General features: G+C 46.1%; 1 protein-coding gene across 4 annotated transcripts in view; it reads right to left on the reverse strand.

Moving 5' to 3' along the window:
* Positions 1 to 21,596, reverse strand: part of dscama (Down syndrome cell adhesion molecule a) — a 187,383-nt gene that overhangs the window by 45,898 nt on the left and 119,889 nt on the right. For 3 of the 4 annotated variants that reach the window (XM_042309471.1, XM_042309469.1, XM_042309470.1), the window contains exons 7-9: positions 12,316 to 12,612; positions 7,205 to 7,480; positions 1,678 to 1,956 (exon numbers count right to left, since the gene is read on the reverse strand). In XM_042309471.1, the coding sequence (XP_042165405.1) occupies positions 1,678 to 1,956; positions 7,205 to 7,480; positions 12,316 to 12,612 (852 nt within the window). Of the gene's footprint in view, positions 1 to 1,677; positions 1,957 to 7,204; positions 7,481 to 12,315; positions 12,613 to 21,596 lie in introns of those variants that run through there. The other variant, XM_042309473.1, reaches the window with a different exon arrangement.

The following is a 21,596-nucleotide window of genomic DNA, read 5'->3' on the forward strand; positions in this document are numbered from 1 at the left end:
TACTGTGGATATAGATACTTTTGTACCGGTTTCCTCCAGCATCTTCATGAGGTCCTTTGCTGTTGTTCTGGGATTGATTTGCACTTTTCGCACCAAAGTACGTTCATCTCTAGGAGACAGAACGCGTCTCCTTCCTGAGAAGTATGACGGCTGTGTGGTCCAAATGGTGTTTATACTTGCGTACTATTGTTTGTACAGATGAATGTGGTACCTTCAGGCATTTGGAAATTGCCTTGTGGAGGTATACCGTTTTAGTTTTTTGAGGTCTTGGCTGATTTCTTTTGATTTTCTCATGATGTCAAGCAAAGAGGCACTGAGTTTGAAGGTAGGCCTTGAAATACATCCACAGGTACACCTCCAATTGACTCAAATTATGTCAATTAGCCTATCAGAAGCTTCTAAAGCCATGACATAATTTTCTGGAATTTTCCAAGCTGTTTAAAGGCACAGTCAACTTAGTGTATGTAAATTTCTGACCCACTGGAATTGTGATACCGTGAATGAAGTGTGAAGTGAAATAATCGGTCTGTAAACAATTGTTGGAAATATTACTTGTATCATGCACAAAGTAAATGTCCTAACTGACTTGCCAAAACTATAGTTTGTTAACAAGAAATGTTTGGAGAGGTTGAAAAACAAGTTTAATGACTCCAACCTAAGTTGATGTAAACTTCCGACTTCGACTGTATCTAGTGCATGAATGTATTACTGTCTTCTATGTTTTTAGTGTATGCAACATGATGGACTGACTGGTTTAAATGTGTATGATGTGAGAATGTATGTGATTATTTTAATGAAGGTGATGTCGAAGAAAAATGTCCATCCTGGATTTGTATTCTAAGTTGTATTCTATTCTATTACATTCTATTCAATATCCTCATTGTTTTTTTAGTAGCATACACCCAATGCCATCTCCTCATAGATTTTTAGGAGCATATACCCACATGGGTGATTAAAAGATGAACTGAGGTCCACCCTCCAGTCAGTTGTGGTAACGCACCTTAGTAGTTTGCCAACCGCCATATGAAGTCCAAAGAAGAAGCAGCTTGAAGGAAGGAGGAGAGATGACTAGAAACCAATGTGGTTTTACTGTTTTATCTGTGGATTAATTGTCTGAGTAAAGGACCTTGTGAATTTCAGGTAAAATTACAACCCAATGTTTATATCCCAGGACAAATGAGCTAGCAACAGCAAATTAATATAATTGGTTTAGAGCTTGTTTTGATATTTCAACCTGCGTGTCCTGATCGCTACTGGTGTGCGTGGACAAAATCAACCTGCGTGTCCTGATCGCTACTGGTGTGGGTGGACAAAATCAACTTGCGTGAGAAAGCGCACGTGGACACACTAGTTCGCACACGTTCGTGCGGTCTGGTCAGCATGTTAGGGTTATATTTTGTTTAAGCATATAGTTTTGCCAGGTTTTCCTGTGCTATACCCAACATACTGTATAGGCCTAGTGGTAGGTTGATTTGGATTCACTCCAACTATAGGGGAACATATGAAGAGAATTGTATCTAGCAAAATACTTGCAAAACTGCCAAATACCTTCTAGACTCATATCTTTGAGTAGGGTCAAGCCCTCTCACCCCTTTTCCCCATCCCCACCCTCCCTCTCTCCCCTATTCACCCTTCTCCACCCCACCTCCCCCCTTTCTCCCTCCCCTCCTCACTCACCCCTGACAATTAGCTGACTCTGGTGTTCCACGATGGCGGCCTGGTTGCGTGCAATGCAGGTGTAGTTGCCATTGTGCAGGAGAGACAGGTTGGAGATACGCAGGGAGCTGGTGAAGTCTATGTTGTCAATGGTTACACTCAGGCTGGCCGGGATTGGCTGACCGTCCTTCTGCCATGTGATGAAGACAGGCTGGTCACCTGACATCACCACACACGGAATGAACACACGCTGGCCGATGGAGAAACGAGGGAACTCGAAGGGATGGATGGTGGGAGGAACTACGGGAGAAAGAGAGGGGTTGAGTTAAGGCAAGCATATTTATTTATGTCTCTAAAAGCAAGGATTCAACTCAGTTCTATTTCAAATCAAATCAAATTTTATTTGTCACATACACATGGTTAGCAGATGTTAATGCGAGTGTAGCGAAATGCTTGTGCTTCTAGTTCCGACAATGCAGCAATAACGAACAAGTAATCTAACTAACAATTCCCCCCCCAAAAAACTACTGTCTTATACACAGTGTAAGGGGATAAAGAATATGTACATAAGGATATATGAATGAGTGATGGTACAGAGCAGCATAGGCAAGATACAGTAGATGATATCGAGTACAGTATATACATATGAGATGAGTATGTAAACCAAGTGGCATAGTTAAAGTGGCTAGTGATACATGTATTACATAAGGATGCAGTCGATGATATAGAGTACAGTATCTACGTATGCATATGAGATGAATAATGTAGGGTAAGTAACATTATATAAGGTAGCATTGTTTAAAGTGGCTAGTGATATATTTACATCATTTCCCATCAATTCCCATTATTAAAGTGGCTGGAGTAGAGTCAGTGTCATTGACAGTGTGTTGGCAGTAGCCACTCAATGTTAGTGGTGGCTGTTTAACAGTCTGATGGCCTTGAGATAGAAGCTGTTTTTCAGTCTCTCGGTCCCAGCTTTGATGCACCTGTACTGACCTCGCCTTCTGGATGATAGTGGGGTGAACAGGCAGTGGCTCGGGTGGTTGATGTCCTTGATGATCTTTATGGCCTTCCTGTAGCATCGGGTGGTGTAGGTGTCCTGGAGGGCAGGTAGTTTGCCCACGGTGATGCGTTGTGCAGACCTCACTACCCTCTGGAGAGCCTTACGGTTGAGGGCGGTGCAGTTGCCATACCAGGCGGTGATACAGCCCGCCAGGATGCTCTCGATTGTGCATCTGTAGAAGTTTGTGAGTGCTTTTGGTGACAAGCCGAATTTCTTCAGCCTCCTGAGGTTGAAGAGGCGCTGCTGCGCCTTCTTCACAATGCTGTCTGTGTGGGTGGACCAATTCAGTTTGTCTGTGATGTGTATGCCGAGGAACTTAAAACTTGCTACCCTCTCCACTACTGTTCCATCGATGTGGATGGGGGTGGTCCCTCTGCTGTTTCCTGAAGTCCACAATCATCTCCTTAGTTTTGTTGACATTGAGTGTGAGGTCATTTTCCTGACACCACACTCCGACGGCCCTCACCTCCTCCCTGTAGGCCGTCTCGTCGTTGTTGGTAATCAAGCCTACCACTGTTGTGTCGTCCGCAAACTTGATGATTGAGTTGGAGGCGTGCATGGCCACGCAGTCGTGGGTGAACAGGGAGTACAGGAGAGGGCTCAGAACGCACCCTTGTGGGGCCCCAGTGTTGAGGATCAGCGGGGAGGAGATGTTGTTGCCTACCCTCACCACCTGGGGGCGGCCCGTCAGGAAGTCCAGAACCCAGTTGCACAGGGCGGGGTCGAGACCCAGGGTCTCGAGCTTGATGACGAGCTTGGAGGGTACTATGGTGTTGAATGCCGAGCTGTAGTCGATGAACAGCATTCTCACATAGGTATTCCTCTTGTCCAGATGGGTTAGGGCAGTGTGCAGTGTGGTTGAGATTGCATCGTCTGTGGACCTATTTGGGCGGTAAGCAAATTGGAGTGGGTCTAGGGTGTCAGGTAGGGTGGAGGTGATATGGTCCTTGACTAGTCTCTCAAAGCACTTCATGATGACGGATGTGAGTGCTACGGGGCGGTAGTCGTTTAGCTCAGTTACCTTAGCTTTCTTGGGAACAGGAACAATGGTGGCCCTCTTGAAGCATGTGGGAACAGCAGACTGGTATAGGGATTGATTGAATATGTCCGTAAACACACCGGCCAGCTGGTCTGCGCATGCTCTGAGGGCGCGGCTGGGGATGCCGTCTGGGCCTGCAGCCTTGCGAGGGTTAACACGTTTAAATGTCTTACTCACTTCGGCTGCAGTGAAGGAGAGACCGCATGTTTTCGTTGCAGGCTGTGTCAGTGGCACTGTATTGTCCTCAAAGCGGGCAAAAAGTTATTTAGTCTGCCTGGGAGCAAGACATCCTGGTCCGTGACTGGGCTGGGTTTCTTCCTGTAGTCCGTGATTGACTGTAGACCCTGCCACATGCCTCTTGTGTCTGAGCCGTTGAATTGAGATTCTACTTTGTCTCTGTACTGGCGCTTAGCTTGTTTGATAGCCTTGCGGAGGGAATAGCTGCACTGTTTGTATTCAGCCATGTTACCAGACACCTTGCCCTGATTAAAAGCAGTGGTTCGTGCCTTCAGTTTCACACGAATGCTGCCATCAATCCAAGGTTTCTGGTTAGGGAATGTTTTAATCGTTGCTATGGGAACGACATCTTCAACGCACGTTCTAATGAACTCGCACACCGAATCAGCGTATTCGTCAATGTTGTTGTCTGACGCAATACGAAACATCTCCCAGTCCACGTGATGGAAGCAGTCTTGGAGTGTGGAGTCAGCTTGGTCGGACCAGCGTTGGACAGACCTCAGCGTGGGAGCCTCTTGTTTTAGTTTCTGTCTGTAGGCAGGGATCAACAAAATGGAGTCATGGTCAGCTTTTCCGAAAGGGGGGCGGGGCAGGGCCTTATATGCGTCGCGGAAGTTAGAGTAACAATGATCCAGGGTCTTTCCACCCCTGGTTGCGCAATCGATATGCTGATAAAATTTAGGGAGTCTTGTTTTCAGATTAGCCTTGTTAAAATCCCCAGCTACAATGAATGCAGCCTCCGGATAAATCGTTTCCAGTTTGCAGAGAGTTAAATAAAGTTCGTTCAGAGCCATCGATGTGTCTGCTTGGGGGGGATATATACGGCTGTGATTATAATCGAAGAGAATTCTCTTGGTAGATAATGCGGTCTACATTTGATTGTGAGGAATTCTAAATCAGGTGAACAGAAGGATTTGAGTTCCTGTATGTTTCTGTCATCACACCATGTCACGTTAGTCATAAGGCATACGCCCCCGCCCCTCTTCTTACCAGAAAGATGTTCGTTTCTGTCCGCGCGATGCGTGGAGAAACCCGCTGGCTGCACCGCTTCGGATTGTGTCTCTCCAGTTAGCCATGTTTCCGTGAAGCAGAGAATGTTGCAGTCTCTGATGTCCCTCTGGAATGCTACCCTTGCTCGGATTTCATCAACCTTGTTGTCAAGAGACTGGACATTGGCGAGAAGAATGCTAGGGAGTGGTGCACGATGTGCCCGTCTCCGGAGTCTGACCAGAAGACCGCTTCGTTTCCCTCTTTTTCTGAGTCGTTTTTTCGGGTCGCTGCATGTAATCCACTCCGTTACACTGGTTGTAAGGCAGAACACAGGATCCGCATCGCGAAAAACATATTCTTGGTCGTACTGGTGAGTTGACGCTTATCTTATATTCAGTAGTTCTTCTCGGCTGTATGTAATGAAACCTAAGATGACCTGGGGTACTAGTGTAAGAAATAACACGTAAAAAAACAAAAAACTGCATAGTTTCCTAGGAACGCGAAGCGAGGCGGCCATCTCTGTCGGCGCCGGAAGTTGTGAATGTGAATATTTATGCACCATTGTAAGTTTAGCAGGTACCATCCTGTGAAACCCCTGTGAAAAGATGTCCCTAATCAACCATCATCACATTCAGTCCATCACCTTATTAATAGCATGTTTTAACACAGTTGGAGATGCAAGTGAGAGAGAGAGAAACTGATTTTATTTCCCATTGTGGGGAGGCAGAATTCTCACTGAAATAACACAAATATGCCTGACTGCATGAGCATGGATGTGCTCTCCCTCTCCCTCTCTGGGGACACTGTAGACATCGTGAGAAACAGATGCTGTGGAGAATTAATGATTTAAAATAACATTGGAATAAGCAGCACTTCAGCGCTTATTTAATTCACAACAAAGTAGGCATAATGGGCTCCTGGGGATTCCCTCTCCTCTCCTCAGCCTCGGAATGCTAAGCAGCCAAGAGGCAAATTAGGCAGAGTGGGAATGACAGTGTTCCCAGCTTTGTCTAGGGCCGTAGCCAGTGTGATTCCCCCGGCTTGCACACTTGTTAACGTGTAAATCACCAACAGTGTCACCAGCACTGTGACACCATCATACCTTTTCCTCCAAGCTTCACAGTGGGAACCACACATATGGACATCATCCGTTCACTTACTCTGTGTCTCACAAAAACACGACAACTCTCAAATTTGTACTCATCCGACCAAAGGACAGATTTCCTTTTTTTTTTAAGAACAGATTCTTATTTTACAATGACAGCTTACCCCGGCCAAACCCTGCCCTAACCCAGACGGCGCTGGGCCAATTGTGCACCACCCTATGGGACTCCCGATCACAGCCAGATGTGACACAGTCCAGGATCAAACCAGGGTCTGTAGTGACGCCTCTAGCACTGAAAAGCAGTGCCTTAGACCGCTGCGCCACTCGGGAGCTTGGCCCATGCGAGTCTCTTCTTCTTATTGGTATCCTTCAGTAGCGCTTTCCTTGCAGCAATTTGACCATGAAGGCCTGATTCACGCAGTCTCTTCTGAACAGTAGATGTTGAGATGTGTCTGTTACTTGAACTCTGTGAAGCACTTATTTGGCCTGCAATCTGAGGTGCAGTTAACTCTAATGAACTTATCCTCTGCAGCAGAGGTAACTCTGGGTCTTCCTTTCCTGTGGCGGTCCTCATGAAAGCCAGCTTCATCATAGCGCTTGATGGTTTTTGCAACTGCACTGCAAATTTTCCGGATTGACTGACATTCATGTCTTAAAGAAATGACGGACTGTCATTTCTCTTTGCTTATTTGAGCTGTTCTAGCCATAATATGAACTTTGTCTTCTTCCAAATAGGGCTATCTTCTGTATACCACCCCTACCTTGTCACAACACAACTGAAACGCAAGGCACACCTGTTAATTGAAATGCATTCCAGATGACTACCTCATGAAGTTGGTTGAGAGAATGCCATGAGTGTGCAAAGCTGACATCAAGGCAAAGGGTGGCTACTTTGAAGAATCTCAAATATAAAATATACAGTGTTATTTCATAGTTTGATGTCTTCACTATTTTTCTACGATGTAGTAAATAGTATACATTTATTAAAACAGTGGAATGAGTAGGTGTGTCCAAACTTTTGACTGGTACTGTAGCTCTAGGTCGTGGAGCCCTACGTTATATGTTTATTAACTGAGTCCGGCAGAGTGAGACCAGGTTTGAGTGCGTACTGTACCTTTCACACTGATGTGCACACTTTGGCTGGTGGAGAGAGAAGGTGAGACCAGCACGCTACACGTGTACTCTCCCTCATCCACATCCTTCTGTACATCATACAGCTTTAGCGTGCCATTGTTCTCAAACGCCCGCTGCCGGTGGTTATAGGGGAGCAGGTTGGCATCCTTGTGCCACTTGATGGAGTAGTACGGGTAGCCAATGACGCGGCAGTGGATATACATGTCCCGCCCAGCAATGGCAGTGAGGTTTTTCATTGGTCGTATGCTGGCAGGCCCTTAAAGGAGACAGAAGAGAAATACCTCTCTTAAAATGATTTTGAGGCTAAGAAATGTGAAACTTTAGAAGTGTGAGATGTTGATGTGTCAAAAACCATGGATACAGACAGTGATTCATTCTGAAAGACAAAGGAAACATTTACTGGGGATTGTAACATATTAAAACAATATCTTACTGTGGATAATAGATTAGTATAATATCAACCTCTTTTTCCCTGTAATTAGTAAATAAAGGACAAGAATGTACATTAAAAAAACTATTTACAAAAATAAATACTTCTGTATTATAAAGCAGTGCTCATTTATGTAAATTCTTGCCATTTATTTCCTATAATAGTCTTATGGAATAATAGCAATATAAAATCACCTCGTCCTGGGACCTATCCATAGCTGAGTGTTCCAGAGGGGGTTTACCTACCTTCCAATTTTAATCTCTCTGAGGTGAAGTGAATATTATTATACTGTTCTAGCACCTGCTAGACGCCAGCCATGATTGCGTTTGGCAAGCATTAGACAATGTTCCCACTCATGAACCTATTATCAAAACTATTACTCATGTTCCCCCTGCTCTCTCTTTCACACTGCTGGAAAACTCACAGCATATATAACAAATATGACTCCATAATACAGCCCCTATCAGGGATACTGACTGACTATAAGTATATTTGACATACTGTAGATCAGTGTTTCCCAACCCTGGTCTTCCAGTACCAGCAACAGCACACATTTTTGTTGTAGCCCTAGACATACACACTTCATTCAGCTCAATGAGGACCTGGTGATTAGTTGACAAGTTGAATCAGGTGTACTTGTCCAGGGTTACAATAAAAATGTGTACTGTTGGGGGTACTGGAGGACCAGGGTGGGGAAACACTGTACTGATCTACAGTTGGATACTGTAGCTCGATACAGTGCCTTCAGAAAGTATTTACACCCCTTGACTTTTTCCACATTTTGTTGTTACAAAGTGGGATTAAAATGGATTTAATTGTAATTTTTTCTTCACGATCTAGAAATTCTAACATTTGTAAAACATTTATGAAAATCATACACTTATATATCTTGATTAGATAAGTATTCAAGAGTCAATACATGTTAGAGTCACCTTCGCAAATGATTACAGCTGTGAGTATTTTTGGCTAAGAGCTTTCCACACCTGGATTGTGCAACATTTGCCCATTATTATTTTCAAAAGTCTTCAAGCTTTTGAAATAAATAAATAAATTCTCCCCAATTTCGTGATATCCAATTACAATCTTGTCTCAACCTTGCAACTCCCCAATGCGCTCAGGAGAGGCAAAGGTCAAGTCATGTGTCTTCTTAAACATGACTTGCTAAGCCATGCTTCTTAACACCTGCTTGCTTAACCCGGAAGCCTGCTGCACCAACATGTCGGAGGAAACACAGTTACAACCGTAGTCAGCCTGCAGGCGCCCAGCCCGCCACAAGGAGTCGCTAGAGCGCGATGAGCTAAGTAAAGCCCCCCCAGCCGACCCTTCCCCTAGCCTGGATGAGGCTGGGCCAATTGTGAACTGCCCTATGGGAGTCCCGGTCAAGACCGGATGTGACACAGCCTGGGATCGAACACCAGGATGTAGTGACGCCGTGACACTGTGATGCAGTGCCTTAGACTGCTGTGCTACTCGGGAGGCATAGCCCATCTTTCTGATGCTGTATGGTCAAAAATAATATGATATTGTTGCCACCTGTAGTATTGAAAGCAAGGGAAGCCATCAACCATTTGGCCTCCCATCATAAAAAAAATACAATAACAGCCAATCAGCGTAGCACTAAACTGATTGAGCTCAACTGAATGGTCCTGGCGCACCAAAAAAAAAAGTGTCAATAGAAACCAGCTTGGATTTGGCTTCACAACAATCACATCACATCAAGCCAAAAGTAATTTGACAGAAATAAACTTGAATTGTTGCATCTCATTGTGTTGTTGACCTCCGGTGGCTAGTTAGCCAGCTAGCTAAAATTGTCCCTTTCCTAAATTAGCCATGGATGGGGATAGGGATTTGGACTTGTGGTTTTACTTAATTCTCTGTACTGGCCAAGTATTATAACGATGATTCTGATCCAACTGTAAATTCATACATGGTGCCTCTGGCCTGAGAGGATGGAAGTTCAATATGTAGCTAGATGTAGTAGGCTAATGTTAACTAACTGGATAATTGTTGCCCATGACAGGAAGTTTTGCTAGCGAGCAAGCATTTTAACCAGGTAGCCTAAGACAACAAAAACTAAAAGTGTGTACTGTACGACAGAGTCCACCTTTACTGCAACATGAAAGAGAAGAGGATGGCATTGGTGTTTCTCTACAAGTAGGGTGAGTCAACAAGTTTCTTCTATACGCAGACACACACACACAAACAAACATAAATCAGAACCATGGACAGCCACATGATATTTAGCTTATATTGATTGGACTAAATTGTTTTTGGAATATTTTAGTTGTCACTGTATTAGACTAAGCAGAGGTGATTTGGTGATGTTGAAATGTTGAAGTTGAAATGGTGCTGGAATAGTGGAGGCAGCTCCTGTTTTCTTGCGACTTGCAGAAACTCTCCAGTGTTCTAAATCAATAGTGGGTTAGTAGTCCGAAAAGTTAAATTAAATTGATTGACCATGCTGTAGTTAATGTAACTGTTTGTTACATGCAATATCCTTTGCTGACTCCACCAGACAGATGTTGCTCTCCAGTTTTGTGATGAAACAAAGGTGTGATTCAATTTATTCTGCCACTGTGTCTTATTTTCTTGGCCTTAGGCCTATATATCACAGTGGCAAGGCATTTGAACTAACAGGTTCATAGTGCAAAAAACACAATTATCACAAGACTGGTTGTAATATGGCCATTGTTTTTCGGCTTGGTTTTCCCTGTTATTTTACCCATGCACTGCTACTGCCAGCAAATGAGTTAGAAAGGACACCTGCATCTTTGTAGTGATTGGGTGTATTGATACACCATCCAAAGAGTAATTCATAACTTCCACATGCTCAAATTGATATTCAATGTCTGTTTTTTTTATTTTACCCTTCTGCCAATAGGTGCCCTTCTTTATGAAGCATAATAAATCCTCCCTGGTCTTTGTGGTTAAATCTGCCCAACTGAGGGACCTTAGAGATTATTGTATGTGTGGGGTATAGAGATGAGGTCGTCATTCAAAAATCATGTTAAACACTATTATTGTACACAGAGTGAGTCCATGCAACTTGTTATGTGACTTGTTTAGCAAATTATTACTGAATACTTATTGACTCAAGACATTTCAGCTCTTCATTTTTTATCAATTTGTATACATTTTTAAAACATAATTCCACTTTCACATTATGGGGTATTGTGGGTAGGCAAAAACAACAACAATGTAATCCATTTTAAATTAAGGCTGTAACACAACAAAATGTGGAAAATGTCAAGTGGTGTGAATAGTTTGAAGGCACTGTCAAATAGAAGAGAGTTTAACTATGTGGTGGTGTGCACCTCTAGTGCATTGCACAGGCATCCACGCTGCTACTCTCTTTAGCACGATTAAGGAGCCAACGATGCGAGAAACAGTCATTACACTATCTCCACAATGGCACCTGTGGAGATTTATCTTCTATGCTTGGCTGCATTCAGTGCTGTGCTCTGCGCTAGGCTAGCTAGCCTACTGACCTGGAGACTTTAACATCCCTTCACTAAGCCCAAGCTAAAGCTGCAACATGGTGATTTCCAGTAGGGTTGTCATGATACCAGTATCGAGTTACTAGGATACCTAATAATTATAAGAATTTGTTCTAAACTGACTTGCCTAGTTAAATAAAGGTAAAATTAAACAAATGAAAAACTGATTTTCCATGGCAAAAAGGTAAACACAAAGCAGACTAAACTCTTTGGTCCTTTAAAAAACCTACTCTATGTAAAATAGTGTGTGCTATAGCCTGAAAAAGAAACGTGATTCTAGTTGACAACATAAGGTTGCTTGTTTCCAACATTAAGACTGTTTTCCTTCATGTTTTGTTTCCTTGCCACGATGCCTCTGAATATCGCAATACTGGTATCGTGACAACTCTACTTTCCATGGGGCAAACCATCAAAAGGAGTTATTCAATCCGTAACACAGGCCATAGGCCTATCCTTCTCTGTTAGGAATTAGCATTAAGTAGAGGATGGAGGGCCTGGAGTCTCTAGATATACCCCCAGAAACCATGGTGACAGTCAGTCCTACAGTAGCTGGCTTTAAAGCTGCATGGCACCTCCCTGCTGAGTGTAGATTGCTCCTCAGTCATATGCTAGTGCAAGTGTAAATCAACTTAATGGTGTCCCAATATCAAGCCATCAGCGGGTGTTAGATAGCGGTAACGTCTCTAATGCCCTGACAGCAGAGAGTGATGATTGCAGCACTATACGAGCCCCTAGGATAATTTGCCATGTTCTGAATAGGAAATGAAAGCAAAAGGGGAAAAGACAGAGGAACTAGTTGACACAAAGAGACCCACATCGACACAGACAGGACAACAGATGGGGAAAACAGACCAGATAGAACAGACACACACATCAACACACACCCAGACAAAGACACACAAGTACACAAACACACGTAACCCTCTTTGTGATGACATACATATACAATACAAGAAGGAAAGAAATAAGCAAATGGTGCACAACTAACACAGCACACACAGAAAACACACACACAACCAACATAGAGACCCTGGAAAGAGCTCAAAAGAGGTTATTCTGGCACACTCAAAGGAGCTTAGCAAAAAAAAAACATAAAAAACAACAAATTAATTAATAAACATGTGTAAAATGTAATTGTTTTGGAGGAGCTGATCTGACAAGCACCTCTTACGTTTATTCGCGCCTGGTAGGAGACCGCCCCGGCCGAATTGTTGCAGATGCACCGGTAGACACCCCCGTCTGGCCCCGTGGTCTGGCTGATGTTCAGGTGGCTGACCACATGGCCCTCCTGGCTGGTGTAGTGGCCGATGCGGTGGCGGGAGTCCCTGATCACCGGCTCGTCGTCCAGCGTCCACGTCACCCTGGGCTCCGGAGTGCCTTTCACCGTGCAGAACAGTGAAACAAACTCATTGGTTCCAAACACTTTCTCACTGAAGGAGGAGATGATCTTGGGCGTGCCATCTGGAGAGAAGTGGAGAGGGAGACAAGATGGGAGGTGGGTTAGAGCTAAAGGTGTTTCTCCTAGTAGATGGGAGGTGGATTAGAGCTAACGGTGTTTATTCTAGTAGATGGGAGGTGGGTTAGGGCTAAAGGTGTTTCTTCTAGTAGATGGGAGGTGGGTTAGAGCGAAAGGTGTTTCTTCTAGTAGATGGGAGGTGGGTTAGAGCGAAAGGTGTTTCTCCTAGTAGATGGGAGTTGGGTTAGAGCTAAAGGTGTTTCTTCTAGTAGATGGGAGGTGGGTTAGAGCTAAAGGTGTATGTTCTAGTAGATGGGAGGTGGGTTAGAGCTAAAGGTGTTTCTCCTAGTAGATGGAAGTTGGGTTAGAGCTAAAGGTGTTTCTTCTAGTAGATGGGAGTTGGGTTAGAGCTAAAGGTGTATGTTCTAGTAGATGGGAGGTGGGTTAGAGCTAAAGGTGTTTCTTCTAGTAGATGGGAGTTGGGTTAGAGCTAAAGGTGTATGTTTTAGTAGATGGGAGGTGGATTAGAGCTAAAGGTTTTTCTTCTAGTACAGTGGTTCCCAAAAAGGGGTACCAGGACTTGGTACTGTGTGTATCAAGAACGGTCTACCACATAAAGGACATCCAGGCAACTTGACAGTACTGTTGGAAGCATTGGAGTCAACATGGGCCAGCATCCCTTTGGAACGCTTTCGACACCTCGTAGAGTCCATGCCCCAAGAAATTGAGGCTGTTCTGAGGGCAAAAGGGGGTGCAACTCAATATTAGGAAGGTATCCCCAATATTTTGTACACTTTGTGTATGCCAGTCTCATTAAGACTACAGAACTGGTAGTGTACAAGCTAAACCTTTAATAACAAGGTACAAGATAAGACATAAACTGACATTACACTTTCTCAGATGGGTGGCCTAATGGCAACTCACTCAAGGCCACGCCTCCAACAAGCCACACCTCCAGATCCACAGGTGGCCACAGCTACAATACATTTTGTCCGAATTGATTTTATTGTACTTAACACATGCCAAAAGCATACCTAAAGCACTCAAATGCATTTAAATGCATTTACAGTGCATTCAGAAAGTATTCAGACCCCTTCACTTTTCCCCCATTTTGTTACGTTACAGCCTTATTCTAAAATGACTTAAATTGTTTGTTTTCCTCAATCTACACACTATATACCATAATGACAAAGCAAAAACAGGTTTTTAGATTTTTTTTTGCACATTTTAACATAAAAAACTGAAATGTAACATTTACATAAGTATTCAGACCCTTTACTCAGTACTTTGTTGAAACACCTTTGGCAGCGATTACAGCCTCAAGTCTTGGGTATGAAGCTTGGCACACCTGTATTTGGGGAGTTTCTCCCATCCTCTGCAGATCCTCTCAAGCGCTGTCAGGTTGGAAGCGGAGCGTTGCTGCACAGCTATTTGCAGGTCTCTCCAGAGATGTTAGATCAGGTTCAAGTCCGGGTCTGGCTGTGCCACTGAAAGAGATTCAGTCCCGAAGCCACTCCTGAGTTGTCTTGGCTGTGTACTTAGGGTCTTTGTCCTGTTGGAAGGTGAACTAGTCAGAGGTCCTGAGCGTTCTGGAGCAGGTTTTCATCAAGTATCTCTGTAATTTGCTCTGTTCATCTTTCCCTCAATCCTGACTAGTCTCCCAGTCTCTGCCGCTGAAAAACATCCCCACAGCCTGATGCTGCCACCATCATACTTTACCGTAGGGATGGTGCCAGGTTTCCTCCAGACGTGACACTTGTTATTCAGGCCAAAGAGTTCAATCTCGGTTTCATCAGACCAGAGATTCTCTTGTCTGGAGTCCTTTAGGTGCCTTTTGACAAACTCCAAGTGGGCTATCAAGTACTTTTTTACTGAGGAGTGGCTTCCGTCTGGCCACTCTAACATAAAAGCCTGATTGGTGGAGTGCTGCAGAGATGGTTGTCCTTCTGGAAAGTTCTCTGGAGCTTGGTCAGAGTGACCATCAGATTCTTGGTCACCTCCCTGACCAAGGCCCTTCTCCCCTGATTGGTCAGTTTGGCTGGCCGGCCAGCCAGCTCTAGGAAGAGTCTTGGTGGTTCCAAACCTCTTCCATTTAAGTATGATGGAGGCAATTGTGTTCTTGGGGACCTTCAATGCTGCAGAAATGTTTTGCTACCCTTCCCCAGATCTGTGCCTCGACACAATCCTGTCTGCTACGGACAATTCCTTCAACCTCATGGATTGGTTTTTGCTCAGACATGCACTGTCAACTATGGGACCTTATATAGACAGGTGTGTGCCTTTCCAAATCATGTCCAACCAATTGAATTTACCACAGGTGGACTCCAATCAAGTTGTAGAAACATCTCAAGGATGATCAACGGGAACAGGATGCACCTGAGCTCATTTTCGAGTCAGGTAGCAAAGGGTCTGAATACTTACGTAAATAAGGTTGTTTTTTTTTCATTTTAATTTAATCAATTTTAGAATAAGGCGTTAAAAAAAATCTGTAAAAGGTCAAGGTGTCACGCCCTGGTCTAAGTATTTTGTGTTTTTCTTCATGTATTGGGTCAGGCCAGGGTGTGGCATGGGGTTTTTGTATTGTGGTGTGTTTTGTCTTGGGGTTTTGGTGTGTATGTATTGGGATTGTAGCTAGTAGGGTTATCTAGCAAAGTCTATGGCTGTCTGGAGTGGTTCTCAATCAGGGGCAGGTGTTTATCGTTGTCTCTGATTGGGAACCATATTTAGGCAGCCATATTCTTTGAGTTGGGCATGGGTGATTGTCCTTAGTGTCGTTGTTCCTAGCTCTTTATTTATTTACACAAGTATAGGCTGTTTCGGTTTTCGTTACGTTCTTTGTTTTGTAGTGTTTAGTGTTTATTCGTGTTTCACGTTGTTCATTAAACATGGATCGCAATCTACATAATGCATTTTGGTCCGACTATCCTTCACACCTAGAAAACCGTAACAGAATCACCCACCTTGATTAGACGTGACAGAATCCCCCACCACCAACGGACCAAGCAGCGGGTCAACAGGCAGGAGCAGCCCAAAGAAGAGATGCGCTACAGGGATTTCTGGACATGGGAGGAAATCCTAAACGGAGAAGGACCCTGGGCTCAGCCTGGAGAATATCGCCGCCCCAAAGAAGAACTGGAGGCGGCGAAAGCGGAGAGGCGCCGGTATGAGGAGGCAGCACGGCGACTCGGAAGGAAGCCTGAGAATCAGCCCCAAAAATTTCTTGGGGGGCTCAGGGAGAGTGTGGCAGAGTCAGGAGTCAGACCTGAGCCAACTCTCCCTGTTTATCGTGAGGAGCCAAGGAGGAGACCAGAACCAGAGCCGGTGTTGGAGGTGAGCGAAACAGAGACTGTGAAGGAGTTAATGGGGAAATTGGAGGAGAGAGAAATGAGGGAGTTGCTGTGTTGGTGCTTTTTGCATGGAATTCGCCCGACGGAACGTGTCGGGGATTTGATGGCACCTGGGTTAGCGCTCCATACTCGTCCTGAGGTGCGTGTTAGTCGGCTGGTGAAGTTGGTGCCAGCCTCACGCACCAGGCCTCCTGTGCACGTCCTGTGCCAGCACTGCTCTCAAGATCTCCAGTACGCCTTCACGGTCTAGCCCATCCTGTGCCACCTCCACACTCCAGCCCTCCGGTAGCAGCTCCCCGCACCAGGCTTCCTGTGCGTGTTCTCGGTTCAGTACCACCAGTACCAGCACCACGCATCAGGCCTACAGTGCGCCTCGCCTCTCCAGCGCTGCCGGAGCCTTTCTCCTCTACAGCGCTGCTGGAGTCTCCCGTCTGTTCAGCGCAGCCAGAGCCTTTCTCCTCTACAGCGCTGCTGGAGTCTCCCGTCTGTTCAGCGCAGCCAGAGCCTCTCTCCTCTCCTGCGCTGCCGGAGTCTCCCGCCTGTTCAGCGCAGCCAGAGCTGCCAGCCTGCATGGAGCAGCCAGAGCTGTCAGTCTGCATGGAGCAGCCAGAGCTGCCAGCCTCTGTCTGCAGCCAGGAGCTGCAGCCAGTCTGTCTGCATGGAGCAGCCAGAACTGTCAGCCTGCATGGAGCAGCCAGAGCTGTCAGTCTGCATGGAGCAGCCAGAGCTGCCAGTCTGCAGCAGCCAGAGCTGCCAGTCTGCAAGGAGCTGCCAGTCTGCCAGCTGCCAGCGGCATGGAGCCAGAGCTGCCAGTCTGCATGGAGCAGCCAGAGCTGTCAGTCTGCATGGAGCAGCCAGAGCTGTCAGCCATGGAGCAGGAGCATCCAGAGCCGCCAGTCAGCATGGAGCAGCCAGATCTTTGCCAGTCTGCCAGGAGTCTCCGCCAGTCAGCCAGACTCTTCCAGATCCGCCAGTCAGCCAGACTCTTCCAGATCCGCCAGTCAGCCAGACTCTTCCAGATCCGCCAGTCAGCCAGACTCTTCCAGATCCGCCAGTCAGCCAGACTCTTCCAGATCCGCCAGTCAGCCAGACTCTTCCAGATCCGCCAGTCAGCCAGACTCTTCCAGATCCGCCAGTCAGCCAGACTCTTCCAGATCCGCCAGTCAGCCAGACTCTTCCAGATCTGCCAGTCAACCAGACTCTTCCAGATCTGCCAGTCAACCAGACTCTTCCAGATCCGCCAGTCAGCAGGGATCTGCCAGAACCGCCAGTTGGCCGGGATCTGCCAGTCGGCCAGGATCCGCCAGTCGGCCAGGATCCGCCAGTCGGCCAGGATCCGCCAGTCAGCCAGGATCCGCCAGTCAGCCAGGATCTGCCAGTCAGCCAGGATCTGCCAGTCAGCCAGGATCTGCCTCAGCCAGGATCTGCCAACCAGCCAGGATCTGCCAGTCAGCCAGGATCTACCTACCAGGCCTGAACCACCAGCCAGCCAGGATCTGAGCTTCCTACCTGCCTGAGCTTCCTCTCACTCCCTGAGCTTCCTCTCACTCCCGAGCTTTCTCTCACTCCCGAGCTTCCTCTCACTCCCGAGCTTTCTCTCACTCCCGAGCTTTCTCTCACTCCCGAGCTTCCTCTCACTCCCGAGCTTTCTCTCACTCCCGAGCTTTCTCTCACTCCCGAGCTTTCTCTCACTCCCGAGCTTTCTCTCACTCCCGAGCTTTCTCTCACTCCCGAGCTTTCTCTTACTCCCGAGCTTTCTCTCACTCCCAAGCTTCCACTCAGTCCCGAGCTGTCCTTCAGTCCCGATCTGCTCCTCAGTCCAGTGGGTTTCTGGGTGAGGACTACTAGGCCATGGTCGGCGGCGAGGGTGGACTATCCAGGGACGCGAGGAGAGGGGACTAAGACATTGACTGAGTGGGTTCCACGTCCCGCGCCGGAGCCGCCACCATGGACAGACGCCCACCCGGACCCTCCCTATTGTTTTGAGGTGCGTTCGGGAGTCCGCACCTTAGGGGGTTCTGTCACGCCCTGGTCTAAGTATTTTGTGTTTTTCTTCATGTATTGGGTCAGGCCAGGGTGTGGCATGGGGTTTTTGTATTGTGGTGTGTTTTGTCTTGGGGTTTTGGTGTGTATGTATTGGGATTGTAGCTAGTGGGGTTATCTAGCAAAGTCTATGGCTGTCTGGAGTGGTTCTCAATCAGAGGCAGGTGTTTATCGTTGTTTTTTATTTTTTATTTTACCTTTATTTAACCAGGTAGGCAAGTTGAGAACAAGTTCTCATTTACAATTGCGACCCGGCCAAGATAAAGCAAAGCAGTTCGACAGATACAACGACACAGAGTTACACATGGAGTAAAACAAACATACAGTCAATAATACAGTATAAACAAGTCTATATACAATGTGAGCAAATGAGGTGAGAAGGGAGGTAAAGGCAAAAAAGGCCATGGTGGCAAAGTAAATACAATATAGCAAGTAAAACACTGGAATGGTAGTTTTGCAATGGAAGAATGTGCAAAGTAGAAATAAAAATAATGGGGTGCAAAGGAGCAAAATAAATAAATTAATTAAAATTAAATACAGTTGGGAAAGAGGTAGTTGTTTGGGCTAAATTATAGGTGGGCTATGTACAGGTGCAGTAATCTGTGAGCTGCTCTGACAGTTGGTGCTTAAAGCTAGTGAGGGAGATAAGTGTTTCCAGTTTCAGAGATTTTTGTAGTTCGTTCCAGTCATTGGCAGCAGAGAACTGGAAGGAGAGGCGGCCAAAGAAAGAATTGGTTTTGGGGGTGACTAGAGAGATATACCTGCTGGAGCGTGTGCTACAGGTGGGAGATGCTATGGTGACCAGCGAGCTGAGATAAGGGGGGACTTTACCTAGCAGGGTCTTGTAGATGACATGGAGCCAGTGGGTTTGGCGACGAGTATGAAGCGAGAGCCAGCCAACCAGAGCGTACAGGTCGCAATGGTGGGTAGTATATGGGGCTTTGGTGACAAAACGGATTGCACTGTGATAGACTGCATCCAATTTGTTGAGTAGGCTATTGGAGGCTATTTTGTAAATGACATCGCCAAAGTCGAGGATTGGTAGGATGGTCAGTTTTACAAGGGTATGTTTGGCAGCATGAGTGAAGGATGCTTTGTTGCGAAATAGGAAGCCAATTCTAGATTTAACTTTGGATTGGAGATGTTTGATATGGGTCTGGAAGGAGAGTTTACAGTCTAACCAGACACCTAAGTATTGTAGTTGTCCACGTATTCTAAGTCAGAGCCGTCCAGAGTAGTGATGTTGGACAGGCGGGTAGGTGCAGGTAGCGATCGGTTGAAGAGCATGCATTTAGTTTTACTTGTATTTAAGAGCAATTGGAGGCCACAGAAGGAGAGTTGTATGGCATTGAAGCTTGCCTGGAGGGTTGTTAACACAGTGTCCAAAGAAGGGCCGGAAGTATACAGAATGGTGTCGTCTGCGTAGAGGTGGATCAGAGACTCACCAGCAGCAAGAGCGACCTCATTGATGTATACAGAGAAGAGAGTCGGTCCAAGAATTGAACCCTGTGGCACCCCCATAGAGACTGCCAGAGGTCCGGACAGCAGACCCTCCGATTTGACACACTGAACTCTATCAGAGAAGTAGTTGGTGAACCAGGCGAGGCAATCATTTGAGAAACCAAGGCTGTCGAGTCTGCCGATGAGGATGTGGTGATTGACAGAGTCGAAAGCCTTGGCCAGATCAATGAATACGGCTGCACAGTAATGTTTCTTATCGATGGCGGTTAAGATATTGTTTAGGACCTTGAGCGTGGCTGAGGTGCACCCATGACCAGCTCTGAAACCAGATTGCATAGCAGAGAAGGTATGGTGAGATTCGAAATGGTCGGTAATCTGTTTGTTGACTTGGCTTTCGAAGACCTTAGAAAGGCACGGTAGGATAGATATAGGTCTGTAGCAGTTTGGGTCAAGAGTGTCCCCCCTTTGAAGAGGGGGATGACCGCAGCTGCTTTCCAATCTTTGGGAATCTCAGACGACACGAAAGAGAGGTTGAACAGGCTAGTAATAGGGGTGGCAACAATTTCGGCAGATAATTTTAGAAAGAAAGGGTCCAGATTGTCTAGCCCGGCTGATTTGTAGGGGTCCAGATTTTGCAGCTCTTTCAGAACATCAGCTGAATGGATTTGGGAGAAGGAGAAATGGGGAAGGCTTGGGCGAGTTGCTGTTGGGGGTGCAGTGCTGTTGACCGGGGTAGGAGTGGCCAGGTGGAAAGCATGGCCAGCCGTAGAAAAATGCTTATTGAAATTCTCAATTATGGTGGATTTATCAGTGGTGACAGTGTTTCCTATCTTCAGTGCAGTGGGCAGCTGGGAGGAGGTGTTCTTATTCTCCATGGACTTTACAGTGTCCCAGAACTTTTTTGAGTTAGTGTTGCAGGAAGCAAATTTCTGCTTGAAAAAGCTAGCCTTGGCTTTTCTAACTGCCTGTGTATAATGGTTTCTAGCTTCCCTGAACAGCTGCATATCACGGGGCTGTTCGATGCTAATGCAGAACGCCATAGGATGTTTTTGTGTTGGTTAAGGGCAGTCAGGTCTGGGGAGAACCAAGGGCTATATCTGTTCCTGGTTCTAAATTTCTTGAATGGGGCATGTTTATTTAAGATGGTTAGGAAGGCATTTTTTTTAAATATCCAGGCATCCTCCACTGACGGGATGAGATCAATGTCCTTCCAGGATACCCCGGCCAGGTCGATTAGAAAGGCCTGCTCGCAGAAGTGTTTCAGGGAACGTTTTACAGTGATGAGTGGAGGTCGTTTGACCGCTGACCCATTACAGATGCAGGCAATGAGGCAGTGATCGCTGAGATCTTGGTTGAAGACAGCAGAGGTGTATTTAGAGGGGAAGTTGGTTAGGATGATATCTATGAGGGTGCCTGTGTTTAAGGCTTTGGGAAGGTACCTGGTAGGTTCATTGATAATTTGTGTGAGATTGAGGGCATCAAGTTTAGATTGTAGGATGGCTGGGGTGTTAAGCATGTTCCAGTTTAGGTCGCCTAGCAGCACGAACTCTGAAGATAGATGGGGGGCAATCAGTTCACATATGGTGTCCAGAGCACAGCTGGGGGCAGGGGGTGGTCTATAGCAGGCGGCAACGGTGAGAGACTTGTTTTTAGAGAGGTGGATTTTTAAAAGTAGAAGTTCAAATTGTTTGGGTACAGACCTGGATAGTAGGACAGAACTCTGCAGGCTATCTTTGCAGTAGATTGCAACACCGCCCCCTTTGGCAGTTCTATCTTGTCTGAAAATGTTGTAGTTTGGAATTAAAATTTCTGAATTTCTGGTGGTCTTCCTAAGCCAGGATTCAGACACAGCTAGAACGTCCGGGTTGGCAGAGTGTGCTAAAGCAGTGAATAGAACAAACTTAGGGAGGAGGCTTCTAATGTTAACATGCATGAAACCAAGGCTATTACGGTTACAGAAGTCGTCAAAAGAGAGCGCCTGGGGAATAGGAGTGGAGCTAGGCACTGCAGGGCCTGGATTCACCTCTACATCGCCAGAGGAACATAGGAGGAGTAGAATAAGGGTACGGCTAAAAGCTATGAGAATTGGTCGTCTAGAACGTCTGGAACATAGAGTAAAAGGAGGTTTCTGGGGGCAG

The sequence above is a fragment of the Oncorhynchus tshawytscha genome, linkage group LG30, assembly GCF_018296145.1.
Source record: "Oncorhynchus tshawytscha isolate Ot180627B linkage group LG30, Otsh_v2.0, whole genome shotgun sequence".
Lineage (NCBI taxonomy): Eukaryota > Metazoa > Chordata > Actinopteri > Salmoniformes > Salmonidae > Oncorhynchus > Oncorhynchus tshawytscha.